At 40.7% G+C, this 16,886-nt stretch overlaps 1 protein-coding gene across 2 annotated transcripts in view; it reads left to right on the top strand.

Moving 5' to 3' along the window:
• SLC6A12 (solute carrier family 6 member 12) overlaps positions 1 to 16,886 on the top strand; it is a 159,157-nt gene that overhangs the window by 119,586 nt on the left and 22,685 nt on the right. For both annotated transcript variants that reach the window (XM_033952482.1, XM_033952483.1), the window contains exons 11-14: positions 5,284 to 5,396; positions 7,569 to 7,706; positions 10,536 to 10,638; positions 16,501 to 16,601. In XM_033952482.1, the coding sequence (XP_033808373.1) occupies positions 5,284 to 5,396; positions 7,569 to 7,706; positions 10,536 to 10,638; positions 16,501 to 16,601 (455 nt within the window). The remainder of the gene's footprint in view (positions 1 to 5,283; positions 5,397 to 7,568; positions 7,707 to 10,535; positions 10,639 to 16,500; positions 16,602 to 16,886) is intronic.

Below are 16,886 nucleotides of genomic sequence, written 5' to 3'. Positions count from 1 at the left end.
TTGGATCGGCCAGCCCAGTCGGTGTGCTTGAATTTGTTTAGTGAATCGAGGCCCTTCCTACTTTGCATGCTGTTTCCCCTCATTTGCATGCGCAGATCGGATCGGGTGCGGATATGCTCGGGAAGAAGGTTAGTTAGGAAGGTCCAGTCGGGGTTGCAAAGTGGTCGGGACATGATTGGTGGGCTTAGTGAATCTAGCCCTGTGTTTTTCAAGTTTGGCACTTTTCAATTACATCTAATTAAAGCCAATTATGAGGTGTTAAGTGCTAATTATCAGCACTGATTATACTTATTATTTAAGTTAGGCACCTACATCGGCTAGGGGCACCAATTTAGGTGCCTAAATTTATTCTGACAGAGCCAGGTTGACCTACGGCGCATTTCGGAAAGAAATTAAGACAGCTTTGTTCGATAGATTTATCTCCTAGTCAGATACCCCTTTTAAAACTATTAACAATATGTTGATATTGTGTATTCTCACTAATTGTACTCTGTAATTACTGACTATTCAGTGACATCTTCCCTATTTGTATTCTGTGATTCGCTGATTGTCCAGCTCTCTTCACTGTAAACCGCCTAGAAGTCACAAGATTGTGGCGGTATAGAAAAAAGTTATTATTATTATTATAAATTGAATTTGCCAATTTCAGTGCTCAGCATAAAAGAATAGTGCATAGGCAGATGCATGTGTAAGTCCAAATTAGTGACAATTATTGCCAACAATTGATTGTTAAAGATTTGTTAACTAATTAATTTGAGCATGCATCTACCCTGTGAACTCAAATTTGGGTAACCTATACAGAATCTGGTGAAAAATATGGTCTTTTTTTCTGTTCATTTTTGTTGTTAATGACATACAATAACATGGGATATATCATTGATATTTCTCATCTTTGCAAGTGACTGCTCATCTCTATCCATCAGTAGCAACTGAAAGTTTGGTCAGAAATCCAGGTTTTGATGCTTCAGTCTTTTCATGGGAGATCTTCTCCCATCTCACCACGAAGGGACAGATTTCTCTATCAGGACTCTGACAAAAATTTCCTCAATAAAATCAACACATAGGATGTTATTTTGAGTGTCCCAAATCTACAGTGACTTACTGATAATAAATGTTCTAAAAGAGTAATATTCAATCTAGCACATAGATTCGTCAATTCATATATGTCTTAGTGCTACTTCCTTCCCTTAAGAAATATTTCCACATACTTAAGATTCCTTGGAGTACTTGTTGGACAGAATATGTTTTATGGGACCTACTACTATTTAACATTTCTATAGCACTGACAGGCATACACAGCACTGTACAACAACAAAAATTAACAAACAACAACAAAAGTAGGGACTTATGGAGTTTCTCAGGGTGCTTAGGGTGAGAGGGATTAAGAGTTAAATGCATTCTTAAAGAGGTGGGCTTTTACTTTGGATCTGAATAGTTTCAGGAATGGAACTTGACATACTAACTCAGGCAGTTTGTTCCAGGCGTATGATCCAGCAAGAAAGAAAGGGCAGTCTGGAGTTTGCAACAGTCTGGAGTTGAAAACAATTATAAAAAATACGATTGTGGAACATGTAGATAAACATGATTTAATGAAACAGAGTCAGCATGGGTTCAGCCGAGGGAGATCTTGCCTCACCAATTTGCTTGACTTCTTTGAAGGTTCAAATCCCAGTACATATTTTAATTGTGGCATTCTACCTTGCAGGTGCACCTTGATGATCTCACAATTAGGTCAGCATTGTGCAGCTGCACACCTCCATTTGCAATGAAGTAGAAGCCATGCTAAGGTCTGTATCTGTTTTTTTTTCCAGTTTTTAAGCTTTTGCAAATGAAGTTATGTATGCAATCTATATATTTGCTTTCAGTAATGAGCTGATTGGAGCACTGTTTAGTCAGAAAAAAAGAGTAGCTTTTTAGCAAGAAACATAAAGCTGTGTTTTTCATGTGTTGTGCTTCAGTTAATGGATCTTTTCCTCTAATTAGCAAATAGCATTGCTGTTTGTCCACAAAAATAGAAGGTTATGCATGCAATATATCTGTTTTGATGTGCCCTGTTTATGTGGTATCTTATTAAATGTATTTTGAGCTTAATAAAGCAAAAATAAAAACCCAGAGAGCTATTTAGCAGATTACATTAATGACATCCAAACTGTGCCTAAGTTCCATCCATAGAACTGAGGTCTATCTGAAGCCCAAACTATGCTGAAAAGTAGACTTCCTTTACAGTGCCTATAGGACCTAATTTTACAATTGCTATGCAACTTGGTAGCTCACTGTGTAGCACACTGGTTAAATCCACAACCTTCTACCCTAATGTTGCTGGTTCGAATCCCAGTCACCCTCTCTGATGGAAGAGAAATAAATGAAAGCTTTAAACAGATCCCTTTCTTGGGCACTAACCCCCAAGGTGGACCCTAACATCTGGTAACTGTGATTTGGGGTATTCTTCCCACTATGCATCACTTTGCATTTGTCTAGATTAAATTTCATCTGCCACTTAGATGCCCAGTCTTCCAATTTCCGCATGCATTTTAACAACTTTACTACTACTACTATTTATTATTTCTATAACGCTGAAAAGGAATACGCAGCAGTGTACATTTTAACATACAATAGACAGTCCTTGCTCAGAAAAGCTTACAATCTAATTTAGACAGGATATTACAAGTTTGGGGAGATTATGGCAGAGGAATGATGCAGTGGGTATAGGTATCTGACAGCAGTGAGTGAGAGTTAAGAATTGAAAGCAGTTTCAAAAAAGTGGGCCTTTAGCTTGGATTTGAACACTTTGAACAGTTTAGCGTCATCTTCAAATTTAATCACCTCACTCGTCGTTCCAATTTTCAGATTGTTTATAAATAAGTTAAATAGCACCGGTCCCAGTACAGATCCCTGCAGCACTCCACTGTTTACTCTCCTTCATTAAGAAAAATAACCATTTAACCCTACCCTGTTTTCTATCTGATAACCAATTCCTAATCCACAAATGAAGTTTGCCTTCTATCCTATGACTCTTTAATTTTATCAGGAGCCTCTCATGAGGAACTTTGTGAAAAGGTTTCTTATAATCTAGATACACTGTATCAACTGGCTCATCTTTATCCACATGTTTATTCACACCTTCAAAGAAGTCAAGCAAATTGGTGAGGCTGACTCTGTCTCATTAAATTTTGTTTGTCTACATGTTCCACAATTTTATTTTTTGTAATTGTTTCCATCATTTTGCCCTGTACTGAAGTCAGGCTTACCGATCTGTAATTTCTTGGATCTCCCCTTGAACCCTTTTTAAAAAAAATCAATGTAGCATTGACCACCCTCCAATTTTCAGGTACTACAGATGATTTAAGCAACTTAATCTGAGGGTTAAAAGAAAGTATAGAATCCAATACTAGGCCTAACTACTTACACTGGTGCGATACAGATATCACAGCATCATCTAAAACTACCTCTGAAGGAAACATTGCCAGTTGCTGTTCTCGACCAAAACACAAAACTTCAGTCTTTGCAATGTTCAATTTCAGCTGGTTCAACTGTATCCAGTCTTTAATCAGCCAAAAACAGTCATTAAGAACCTTTTCAGTAAGACCTCCTTGGTAGTCATAAGATATACAGTGATGCCTTAGAATCCGAACTTAATCCGTTCCAGAACCCAGTTCGCGTTCCAAAACGTTCGTGTTCCAAGACAATTTTTCCCATTGAAAATAATGGAAACTAGATTAATCCGTTCCTGGGTCCCACAAACTCAAATTTTAATAGTAAATACACTGGATTTTAGGGGCAGAAACACATACATACAATGTGCAGGACGTTCGGATTCTGGGGCAAAATTTACTACAAAAAAAGTTTGGATTCCAAAATATTTGAGTTCTGGGGCGTTCGGATTCCGAGGTACCACTGTATTATAGATATGAGAGAATTTTCCTAGGGCTAGACTTATAAAGCAGTGCTGAGGCTTGAATGAGCTGTGGGGTCTCACATGAAAGGCATAGTTATATAACGGGAAAGGTAGCAAGTTAAAACTGTGGATAAAAATAAAGCTGCTCACTCCAGTCCCCACAAAAAAAGAAATATCAGAGGCAGTAAAGAACTTTTGAACACCTGGTTATTTGATTAGAAGCAATCAGGTCCTGGGGATCAGAGAGAGGGGAAGGATGGCAATCCAGTTCCGATTTAGGCTGCTCAGAGGAAAGGTGGAAACCTTTTGCTGTTCCCCAAGAGACAAGCACAGTGCATGACGTGTGTAGCTGAATAATCATTTGCTACAATGCCAGTGTTTAGTACAACAGATGAGAGTTCCCACAAGAACTAGATCTCTAAATTTCTCACTTGAGGTTACTCACAACCTTTTTAGATGGTTTAGTTTTCTGAGGTCTTTATAAAATATTAGCAGAAATGGCAGAAATCACACTTGCCTTGCAGACACAGAAAAGTACATCTGCATAAATTAGCACATTTTATAATATATGTACTGTATATACTGTACATGTGAACACCTGCACATGCACCACCAATACTTTGCCTACCAACAGAATACATGTCATTATATCCTGACACATACATTTAGACCAATTGATATTTTATAAAAAGCCACTTATGCACAAACATCACTTTATAAAATCACTCCCAGAGTCCATAATCATCAAAAATGATAAACCTTTCTGGAACATCTCTCTCTAACTCCTTAATCAACTGGAATGCATTAAACAAAGCATATTACACCATTAGTCTCCCCACTTTAACTGGTCCTTTTAATTTGTGCTGTGTACCATGAGGAAATTTTTGCTGCTGAGTGCCGCAGTGGTATCACAATGATGTTGCATTTAACATGATCAAAATCATGCTGTTGTAGTCTTCATCTCATAAGTGTGATCCTTTAGGGCAGTGATTCCCAACCCTGTCCTGGAGGAACACCAGGCCAATCGGGTTTTCAGGCTAGCCCTAATGAATATGCATGAGAGAGATTTGCATATGATGGAAGTGATAGGCATGCAAATTTGCTTCATGCATATTCATTAGGGCTAGCCTGAAAACCCAATTGGCCTGGTGTTCCTCCAGGACAGGGTTGGGAACCACTGCTTTAGGGCTTAAAGATTAATGAGGTACATTTTGTGTTAAAGTATATTTTAAGTGTTTGAAATCAATGGCATTTTGGTTTTATTTATTTGGCATCTCTGTAGTGGCAATAAGCTAGGAAAGGAAAAATATATTTAATATTTGTATGATCCTGTTGGGTGGTGAATCAGATGTCTTCATTCATTATACTGTATTATGTCTTACCTATAGGACCAGGTTTGGCATTCATTGCATATCCAAAGGCTGTGACTATGATGCCGGTGTCTCAGCTCTGGTCATGCCTTTTCTTCCTTATGTTGATCTTCCTGGGACTAGACAGCCAGGTACAGCACATATTCCACTGAAAATAAGAGATGTTATTGCTTTAGATTTTAGCTTTAATTCTTGCCTTTTCAAAATTGAAACTCAAAAATTACAAAGACTAGGGAACACTCAATGAAATTACATGGCGTGAAATAGGAGGAAATATTTTTTCACTCAACAAATAGTTACACTCTGGAACTTGTTGCCAGAGGATGTGCTAACAGTAGTTAGCATACCTGGGTTTTAAAAAGGTTTGGATAAGTTCCTGGAGGAAAAGTCCATAGTCTGCTATTGAGTTATACATGGGGGAAGCCACTGCTTGTTCTGTGATTGGTTGCTACTATTCAGGTTTCTGCCAGGTTCTTGTGACCTGAATTTGCCACTGTTGGAAAGAAAATATTGAGCTAGAAGGACCGTTGGTCTGACCAGTAGCATAGCAAGAACTGAGTGGGCTTTGGGCAAAAAAATAAAAAATGTGCTCCTTATAATGCCATCTCTCCAATGGGGTGGTGATGGTGGTTTGGAGGATGAGAAACCTATTCAAAGATGCTGTAAACAAACTTTGCAAGATCAAACAAAAGAAAATCTGTTATAGTAATAAAAATAGAAATCGAAATGCAAAATATCAGAGATGCATATTTCCTAAAACTGACATATTCCTGGAGGAAAAGTTCCTAATAAGACATGGGGGAAGCATCTGCTTGCCCTGGATCAGTAACATGGAATATTGCTACTCTTTGGGTTTTGGCCAGGTACTAGTGACCTGGATTGGCCACCGTGAGAACGGGCTACTGGGCTTGATGGACCATTGGGCTGATCGAGTAAGACTATTGTTATGTTCTTATGTGGAGGGACATTTTCAATAGAATGTCTAAGTCTGAGTGTGGACGTTTTGCGAAAGACATCCAAAAATCCAGTAGAGAAAATGTCCATTTTCAAAACAGCAAGACGCCTATTTTTTTTTAATGACCTATCTAGACGTTTTGGCCCATCTATCTTTTTCGGCTGTTTTCGAATACAATGAAGTCCAAATGAAAAATGCACAAAAACAAGCTATTTGTACGTCGAAGCAGCCAGCATTCTTAGCAGATTGACCACAAGCAGCTGAACGCAGTTGAGCTCAGCAGAGCAGAGGGGCACTCTACGGTAGGGTTACTAGATGTCCGTGAAAAGGTTTTGGAAAGCCCGACGAGCTCCGACTGTATCTGAAGTGCCTCTGAACGTGTGTGGATGACGTCACGCACACCCACACATGTCCCATGCCCTCCAGTTATCCCTGGTGGTCCAGTGGTGTATAGGCAGAACTGCGCTCCTGCCCTGCGCACCTCCTTCGACTCACTGATCGGGACTCAGGGCGCACAGGCGTGCAGGAGCGAGCTTCTGGAGCTCCCGCGCGGTCCTGCATTGCTAGCTAAATGGCTGCCACTAGTTCTCGTGAGACTTGCGGGACCAATTCTGCGGTAGCCATTCTGCTAGTGGCGCAGAGCCGCGCGGGAGCTTGAGAAGCTCACTCCTGCATGCCTGTACACCATGAGCCCCGATCAGCGATTCAAAGGAGGTGCGCAGGGCAGGAGCACGGTCCTGCCCATACACCGCTGGACCACCAGGGATAACTAAAAAGGTACCGGGAAGGGCGGAGAGCAGTAAAAAATTATTTGCATTGGCTGGACCGGGACAGGAGACAGGAGGGATCTCTCCTGTTCTGGCTCAGCCTACCACTAGACCACCAGAGATGGACAGGGTGCAGATCTCTTCAGCATCCGGCCTGCCCCCCATTGCTTGCTGAGTGACTGACATCAGTTCTCTCGAGTCCTGTGGGATCTGACATCGGCCATTCAGTGGGCGGTGCGGGAGAAGGCCAGATGCCAAAGAGATCATGGCTGCCCTGCACCGTTGGAGATTCACCGTCCGCTGTCCAGGGGGCTCTGATAAAGGTACTGGGGGTGTGGGGGGGATGATGTTAAAAGGCAGGGGAGGTACCGGAAAATAAGCCGCGGCTAATACCATGGGCCGGCTTATCTTCCGGTTTATAAACATAGGCCGCCCTTTTCTGTGGCCTAGCCTATACATGGGTGCGGCCTATGCAGAGGGGCGGCCTATATGCGGGGAAATACGGTAATAAAAATACTGTATATAAGAGGAATGGCAAATAAAATGAAATTTTCTATCTTTTCTTTTGATATGACTGTCAGTTTGTCTGTGTAGAGAGCCTGGTGACAGCTATTGTTGATATGTTCCCAGCTGTATTTCGCAAGCGTTTTCGACGGGAGCTGCTGATCTTGGGGATTGCAGTTGTGTGCTATCTGATTGGACTACTTTTAGTCACTGAGGTAAGAAAATGTCTTTGCAAAGCACTTTAGTTCAGAATCATAGACACAGTTAAGAATCAATGTGGAGAAAACAAACTTCAAAACCAGTTAACCAGATAAATAACTCGATTGAAAATTGCCTTCCACTGTCCATTGAGGTCTTCCATGTGTACTTTTAACCAGCTTTAAAAAACAGGCTACTCCAGGAACGATTCAATTTTAAAAATATGTTGTTTCAAACAAATGAGCATCCCTAAGTTAATTTCATTTGAAAACATTTATAGAACTTCCACTCAAGCTCTAGGCAATTTATAACACATTCACAAACCACATTCACGAACTACCAGGATCATTCATCTCATGCAGTCAAACAAAGTTATTATGCAGTGTTACGTTATAATCTCTAGCAGTTTATTATGGGGTTGATATTTAAAGAGATTTAACAAGTCAGATAGGGCTCCTGGCTGGTTAAATCACCTGTTTAGGGCTAATTAGCCATTTTCAGCAGCTCTTAACCAGTTACAGCCACTGAAAATAACTGATTAGCGCTTAAAGCAACTGGATGTTTTAGGGGCATATTGAGGGTGGAAACAGCATTTGACTGGTTAAGTGCCAATATTCAGGACTTAGCTAGCCAAGATAACTACATAAATGGTCCTATTTTTATGTGATGCCCCATAGCCGGTTAATTGCTGAATATTGTACTTAATCAGCTATGATTAATGTGACCGTATGTCCCATTTTGAACGGGACCGTCCCGTTTTTAGATTCCCTGTCCTGATGTCCCCACGCACAGCTTTGGGACGCTGAAATGTCCTATTTTCAGAGAAAGCGTCCCGAAGCTGTGCGTGGGGACAACGGGACAAGTGATCATGGAGCCTGGGTTCTCTCCCTGACATAGCATAGCAACAAGGCCAGGCATTGCAAGTGCAGCAATTGAGCGATTGGCTGGCCCGGAACTTCCTCTTCGACGCCAAAATTGACATTGGGGGAAGGCTTCTGGGCTGGCCGTTGTGCAGTTGCTGCACTCGCCTCACCTGGTCCTGTTGCTGCGTCAGTGGCAGCGAAGCATGGAGAAATTGTCGGCGGTGGCGTTGGGGAAGGCAGGGAGAGAGAAAGAAAAAGTTAGGGGAGTGTGGCAGCGGTGGCTTGGGGGGCAGGGAGGCGGTGGTGGTTTGGGGGGGCAGGGAGAGAAAAAGAAAGACAGAAAGAAAAAAGGGGCAGGGAGACAGAAAGACTGTAGAGATAGGTGGGATATAATTGAAACAAAATGAAAAACCAGTAAACAAACCCACATTGAAGTTAATATTACCAATTTATACCATTCCATTAAATGGAATTATAAATTACCTCATACATAAAAGCAACCTTAGAGTAGTTGTTTGGGTGGAGCACAGACTGAGTTGGGATTTATGTATATAATTGCATGCTAGTATCTCACTAATATTGGCTAGTTACCAAGGGTATTATAAATCAACAGTACATTAATCCCCTAGTAGAGTATCTTTACTTTTTTTTTTCTTTTGTACATTTTTTATTTCTTATGATCCTCAGCAGACTCAAGTGTGAGTTTTTTCAGTGAATGTTTACCTGATCATTTCCGCTATTCATCGTTTGAGTCTGCTGCGGATCATAAGAAATAGAAAAGTACAAAAGAATTAAATAGAAAAAAAGTAAAGATTCTATGCTAGGGGATTAATGTACTGTTGATATATTTACACGCTAACATTTGTGCCTGCTTCTGAACAAGAGTAATATCTGTGCATTCAATGGACAATGTTGGATTCCAGAGTGAATAAATAAATAAAGGTTACAATCTTGCAGTCTTCTGTGTGAATATACTTTCTTGCTATTTTCTTATTTCTTATTTCACAAACATCAAGAGCTATAAGGGTTTTGAAACTTAGCTCAGCTTGGCTTTTGACCCCTCCACTTGTCAAAAGCCAAGCTGAGCTAAGTTTCAAAACCCTTATAGCTCTTGATGTTTGTGAAATAAGAAATAAGAAAATAGCAAGAAAGTATATTCACACAGAAGACTGCAAGATTGTAACCTTTATTTATTTATTTATTTATTCACTCTGGAATCCAACATGGAGCGTGACCAGCATTGAAACAGTTGCAATGACTGGAAGGTAAACTCTGGTATATCTTCAGGAGGGAGCGTTCCCTCCTTGTAGAGTTTCACGCCTCTGAGTGACTCATAATTTGTTGGCCACAATCCATGTTTGGGTTACCTGTCTGAATGAGAGGTCAGTTCACATTTTTGGATCATTGTGTAGCACAGCAGATTAGAATGAAGGTTAGCGTGTAAGCATGTCACAATTTTCCAAGATTCACACTGATGTTCCCAGTTCAACTCCCACTGAAAACAATATATTATAAATATCCTTTTAAAGATGGTATACTGTGTTTTTATTATGTTAAAGCTTAACATCCTTATATAAGAGAAAAGAATCAGAGAAAAACACATTTTTACATATAACTAAATACATTGTAGGGATGTCTACCTGGCGTCTACAAGAGAAAAAAATAGTATTATTGGAGACATGCAGCCGACACCTAAGTGACGCTCAGTGCAACATGCACCCCGCAGACGTCTAAACCACGCCTAAAAGTAGAGGCAATTTGCAGAATCGGGGCCATAGTGCCTACCTGTTTGCTTTTCCATCCTCGAAGGGCTGTATCTACAAGGGAGTCCTTGATAGATCATTATCATTCCAAGCAGGCAAATGGAATAAATGTTTTCCTCTGCAATATTTGTCTGTTTCTGTATGTACAATTTGCACAGTTTTCTACTTTCTTCCCACTTCTGTCTAAATGACTTACTTATTTTTCTGTACCGTCTCCTAGGGTGGAATGTATATCTTCCAGCTCTTTGACTACTATGCTGCCAGTGGAACATGCCTGCTTTTTGTTGCCTATTTTGAAGCTATCTGCATCGGCTGGGTATATGGTAAGTGTGATGAATCCACCCAAGCATTGAAAGGGAGGCAGACTTTTACAGGAATGGAAAGGGACTTATATATCACTTATATATCTTCTCAAAAAGTAAATTTGACCATGTCACACCGCTCCTATCCAAACTCCACTGGCTTCCCGTTATTTCCAGGGTCTACTTTAAATGTGCCTGCCTAACCTTCAAGATCCTCCACGGTATCCTTCCTCCTTTTATCCCTCTATCCTGGAATTCCTCAAATCCAACCTCCACTAGATCCACTCAAAAATTAAAACTATCCTACCCCTCCTTAAAAGGCATCTCCCTTGTTGGTAAACTTGGCTCTTCCCTCCCTTTCAGAATCACTCAGCTCTGGAACAGTCTCCCTTCCCCTCTCCGCAATTTGAGCACCCTTCTACCATTCCGTAAGCATCTGAAGACCTGGCTCTTCTCCAGAACGTAACCCCGTCCCGCTCCTGGCACTCTCACACCAACCTCTCTTCTCTCATACTTATATAATTCCACTGGAGTTCCGTTCCTTCCCTAACCATGTAAACCGTGTTGAGCTCCATCTGCGGAGATGATGCGGTATATAAACCCAAGATTTAGATTAGATTAGATTAGATCACATTTTTGTGGTTACACATTCAAAGCGATTTACATGCAGAGAGGCCCAAAAAAATGTATACACACTTCAACTTGAAAAATATCTGCAAAAAAGCTTCACGACTCTTCTGAAGGCCACATGGTGGCTTTAGAAATCGTGCGACTACTGACATTTTTAAAGACAACATAATATCACACATTGCTATCATAGTTCAAATTTAGATTTTAAAAAGAGCTTAGATGACCAGTACTAAAGTGTGTATGCATGTTATGGGCCCATCTGTATATACAGGTACTTGAATGTGCAGCTTAATGTCTTCTTTAAACAATATTATGGATAGTTCAGGGCCCCCTTTTACAAAGCCACAGTAGCAATTCTCCTGCTTTTGCTGCAAGAGAAGCACTACCACAACTTTGTAACAAGGGTCCTCAATATGTTATTTCATTTCATTTGTGAGCTTAATAGTTCTCAACATGGGCTACTGTTATATTCAAAATTTCACTAATATCCTCCATTAGGGGCATAAAAGGTAGATGGCAACAGAGGTAGATTTAGGGCAAGGGAAGAATTTTATGAACTTAGCAAGAATATTTACAACTATTTATCATTTCTATGTCACTGAAAGGTGTACCCAGCATTGTTAAAGATTGTAAGCTCTTTTGAGGAGGGACTATCTAATTTAACAACAGGCTCAAAAAAAGTAGGCAAATAAACAGTAGGCATAAATTTATAAGCATAACTTTTAAACACGTGAATTAAGACAAATTTTCTGAAAACTGAACAGAAAATTAAGAGCCTAAATTTAGTTATCTCAGTTTTTTTTAGGGGTAGGGAAGGGGGTTATCAATGGCCATTCCTTTTATAGTAGCAAGCAGGTCCCTGGAGAAGCCTAGTGGTCGGCGCAGTGGACTGTAGAGAAAGGGACCCAGGCCCATATCCCACTTTTACCGGTACATTTATGTTCGGAAAGTGTGAGCGCTCAAAAAACCACAAAATACCTATTGAACCCATATATAGGTGACACCTGTAGGTATAAGGGCTATAGTAGTGGTATACAGTTGGATACGCTATATTTTTTTGCTATTCCTGGAGGGCTCGCCATGCAATATAAGGGAGTTATGGTGATATATGTACTATATATGCATGATTTTCTAAAGGACTTAAGTGTCTATAAGGTAGGCCTTTAAAACCCTGGTCTACATTACAGGTGCCTAAGTTTTAAGTTAGGCGTGGTTCTGTAATGTATGTCAATCACATTTAGGCACCCAATTGGCACCTAATGTAAGATGACCTAAAACCAGACAGACCTACAACGCATTCCGAAAATCAATCAAAACCACTCTGTTTGACAAATTCATCACCTAAAGAGACCGACCTTCGCTCTACGCTTTTTTCCCCTACAAACCCGAAACAATCTCTCAGGCAATCCCAAACGCCTCTCACATCCCCTCCCCTCTCAACCCTGCTTACATTCCCTCCCCCCCTTCTTCTGCAACATTCCCCTTACACATTTGTAATTCGCTGAATGTCCAGCCTTCTTTCGATGTGAACCGCCTAGAAGTCATCTGACTATGGCGGTATAAAAAAATAAAGTTATTATTATTATTACTAGTCTTATAGCCCGTTACATTAACGGGTGCTAGAATATATGTGTGTGTGTCTCTCTATTTCTTTCTCTCTCTCTCCTTAGCCGCTTTCTTTCTTTCTGTCTTTCTTTTTCCTTGGCTGTCCATCACCACCCCTTGCCTGCTCCCCCTGTCCATTCTCCCTTCCTTTTACCGCCCCTGTGGCCGCGAACCCTCTCCTCCCAGACACCCCCCCCTCCCCCGGAGGAACGGAGATCTGCGGCTACAGCTGCTGGCTTCGACGTCTTCTATCCACTGCAGCCAACCCTAGCTGAAACAGGAAGTAGTCAGAGAGGGCGGGCCGCAGTGGACAGAAGACAGCAAAGCCAGCGTTAGCGCAGTGCAGCGCTTTTCTCTTTATTTTTAAAAGCGGGTGAAGCGGTTGAGCCGGCGAGAAGGAGGAGGTGGTGGTTTTGGCAGTGAGTGAGGGCGGGAGGGGGGGAGTCACCGGCTGTGCTGTGCTTTCCCGATCTGTCCGCCGCATACGCACTCTGGCCATGGACCTACGGATCAGGAATGACAGATCACGCAGGTCTGAGTGCGCATGCGCGGCAAGCTTTTTATTATATAGAATTATTATGAGTATCTTTTTCGGGTGCAAATTACAGAAACTGTGATTAACTTTCAAAGGTAACCCCTTCTTCAGATCAGAAATAAACAGATGTTAACAAATATCAGTACATGTAAGGGAAACAGGAAAGCAGTCTAGTAAGAGTCTCACAGGAAGAGGGAGGGGTGAGGAATAAGAGAGGGTTGGGTGGGTAAGAGACAGAGAGAGATGACAAAGCAGTTTGAAGTCATTTGTAAACTTGAACATAAACATCAATGGCTCGCTACTAATAGACTAAACTAAACTAAACTAAGCCTTAAGTTTATATACCGCATCATCTCCACGGAAGTGGAGCTCGACACGGTTTACAAAGCTTAAAAACGAAAATTTACAAGAGCATATAAACAGATTTACAAGAGCATATAAACAGAGAGGATGTAAGCAAGAGAAGAGATGTTATATGTTAGAGAATAGCCAGGTTTTCAGTTGTTTTCGGAATAGTTGAAGGGTGCCCAGGTTCCGCAGCGGGACAGTGAGATCGTTCCAGAGGCCCGTGATTTTGGAGAGGAGAGATCTTCCCAGTTTGCCTGCATGGACTTGCTCTTAACATTTCCAAATCAAATGTAATGCTTTTTCCATGGAAAGAAGGCCTAAAATTCAATCACCCAATTATACTTACAGACGCTACTCTTCAGACAGTCACTACCATCAAAATTCCAGGGGTCATATTCTATCAGAAACTGTCCTATCATAATCATATTAGCAGTATAGTCAAATCAACATTTTTCAGGTTACGGCAAATTTGCTCAATTTCTAAATGGTTAGAACCAAAATCCTTAAACATATTAATCCATTCACTGATCATTTCTAAAATCGATTACTGTAATGCCTTATTCAAGGGTATTACTAAAAAAGAGATAAACATGTGGGTTCGCTCCGGGGAAATGCTTAGAAGGAGGGTTCTTGTTGAGGGAGGGTTCTTTGAGTGGGCAGACTTGTTGGGCTGACGGCCCTTTTCTGCCGTCATACTCTATAGGGCTCATAATCAAAAGAGAAAAACGTCCAAAAACTGGCTTAAGTCGGCACTTGGACGAACATTTCTCAAAAACGTCCAAGCGCTAATAATAAAACCGGGTTTTAGACATATTTATAAATGACCTAGGCCTTCATAGTGCCGCTCAATGTCCAAACCTAAATGGGGCGTTTCAGGAGGCGTGTCGAAGGCGGGAGTTGGGCAGAATGTGGGCCGGCTTAGACTTAGTCGTACAGCATGTATAACCAAAAGTTTAACAACACTGCCTAGACAGAACTTGGACGTTGTGACTTAGACCATGTAAAACATGGTCTAAGTCACAAACACCTACCTAAACTCACCAGATAAGCACTGCAAACACATAACACAGAACCCACATACTACCCCAGTGATCACCGCCCCCCCCCATAAAAATTTTATTCACAACTTTAAATTTCAGCCTCCACACCATTATCACCTGGCCACCTGAGCCCAGAGGCAGCTTAAGTCATCTTGGGGGTGGGTCAGGGATCCATAGAGAGGAGCACCCATGTCCATAAGCCCCTGTAATCACTGTGATACTTAAACATGTGCATTCCCCTATACACCCCTAAAACCCTTTTTTACTGGCATATAAGTGGCTCCTGCAGCCATAAAGGCTATTGGGGTGGTAGATAAGTGGGTCTAGGGGATTCTGGAGGTGGTTTGGGGAGCTCATCATCACCTATAAGGGAGCTGTAGTGAGGAGAAGCCAAGGCCTTTTAGTGAAGTTCACAGCAGTGCCCTGTAAGGTACCCCACTATTTAGGTGGCATGTCTGGGTGTGCAGTCCATCACTTTGCAGACCCCTCCCACATCCAACAGGGTTTGTTCTAGGCGTTTTGGACTTGGATGGAAAGTTGGACAGAAATGTGGTATAAAGATGGACAATTTAGCAGCTTGGACGATCAGATCGGCAGGACGTATAATTAGACGATTTTCGAAAGTAAAAAAAAGTTGGACGTATCTTTCGAAAATGTGTCTTAGGCTCTTTTTAACTTTGGGCGACTTGCGAGATGGACGTAAACGGACTTAGACAAACCTTTCAATTATGCCCCTCTATGTTTCTATGTTTCTAATTCAAAACACCTCTATTAAACTTATCATGAACGCAAAAAAGTTTGACCATGTCTCGCTACTTCTTAAAAAATCTCATTGGCTTCCAGTATCGCATAGAATAATTTACAAAATATGTCTGTTATCATTTAAGGCCCAACTCCATAAGTCTCCAGCTTTTATCGACAGGATTCTAATTCCCTACGCTTCGATCTAATGACCAACTCTTCGATCTAATGCCAACATTTGCTAACTGTTCCATCACTTAAAACCATTAATACATGAAGACAATACATTTTTTCTGTCGTGGCCCCCCAATTGTGGAATTCCTTGCCAATCTACTTAAGGGAGGAAAGAAACGTTTGTAGATTTAAGAGTCAGTTAAAATGTTTTCTTTTTAAAGATGCATTTGACTGCTAGACATTGTAAAAACACCAACACTAAAGCAAAATCCATCCTTTAAAAAAAAACAAAAACCCCTCCTCTTGTAATTTTCCTTGATTGTCTCATCTGCCTCCAATTATTGTATTTCTATCCTATTTACCCTACTAGTTCTGTCTGTTTTGAAAGTCATGTATTTGTTATATGAACTTTTTGTTCCCCTGTGTACTGTTATAAAATATTTTTAGAATTGTACATCGCTCTGAATATATGATAGGGCGATTAAACAAATTTTAAATAAACTTGAAACTTGAAAACAAAAACAAAAACAAGACCTTTGTTAAGTCCTGTCTGGTTGGTATCAAAATATTTTATCATTTTGATTTCAAAGGCCTTATGTTTTTGGATTGTCCGAGCTTGGAGAAAGATGCTTCGGGGTTAAGTCTAGACCTGTTTCCTTCTTCCATCATCCATCTTGGCTCCTTCCTAGTCTTAAAACCAAATAAGAGTATAGTTGCTGGATAGTAGCCCATTGTGGTTGAACTAAAAGTATATTACAGTGTTCAAAATTAACCATCTTTTAAGATACTCTTATCTTTCCTATTGTCAAGGTGGAAATCGTTACTATGATAATGTTGAGGACATGATTGGCTACCGGCCCTGGCCACTGGTTAAACTTTGCTGGCAAGTTGTCACACCAGCTGTTTGTTTGGTGAGTACTAAATTCATGTTAATGAACATTATGTCAGGAACCTTTTCAGACAGCATTATTTCCTATTCTTCTCTTTTCATCCTTTCCCATTAGCAAGTAAGGAAATCTGGGTTCTTGGGCAAATTTATGCCCTGCTAGTGGGAGATGTGGTTTTTAGAGTTCTTTTCTAGATGATTCCATGCACAGAATTTTAGCTTTATTGTCTAAGAAGTTTATCGAGGCAAGAAAGAAAATATAAAATAGTAAAATGTTATTCATTAACTGCATTCTAGAAAGGACATGCAA

The sequence above is a fragment of the Geotrypetes seraphini genome, chromosome 7 (assembly GCF_902459505.1).
Source record: "Geotrypetes seraphini chromosome 7, aGeoSer1.1, whole genome shotgun sequence".
Taxonomy (NCBI): domain Eukaryota; kingdom Metazoa; phylum Chordata; class Amphibia; order Gymnophiona; family Dermophiidae; genus Geotrypetes; species Geotrypetes seraphini.
This window is presented reverse-complemented; position numbering and strand designations above follow the sequence as displayed.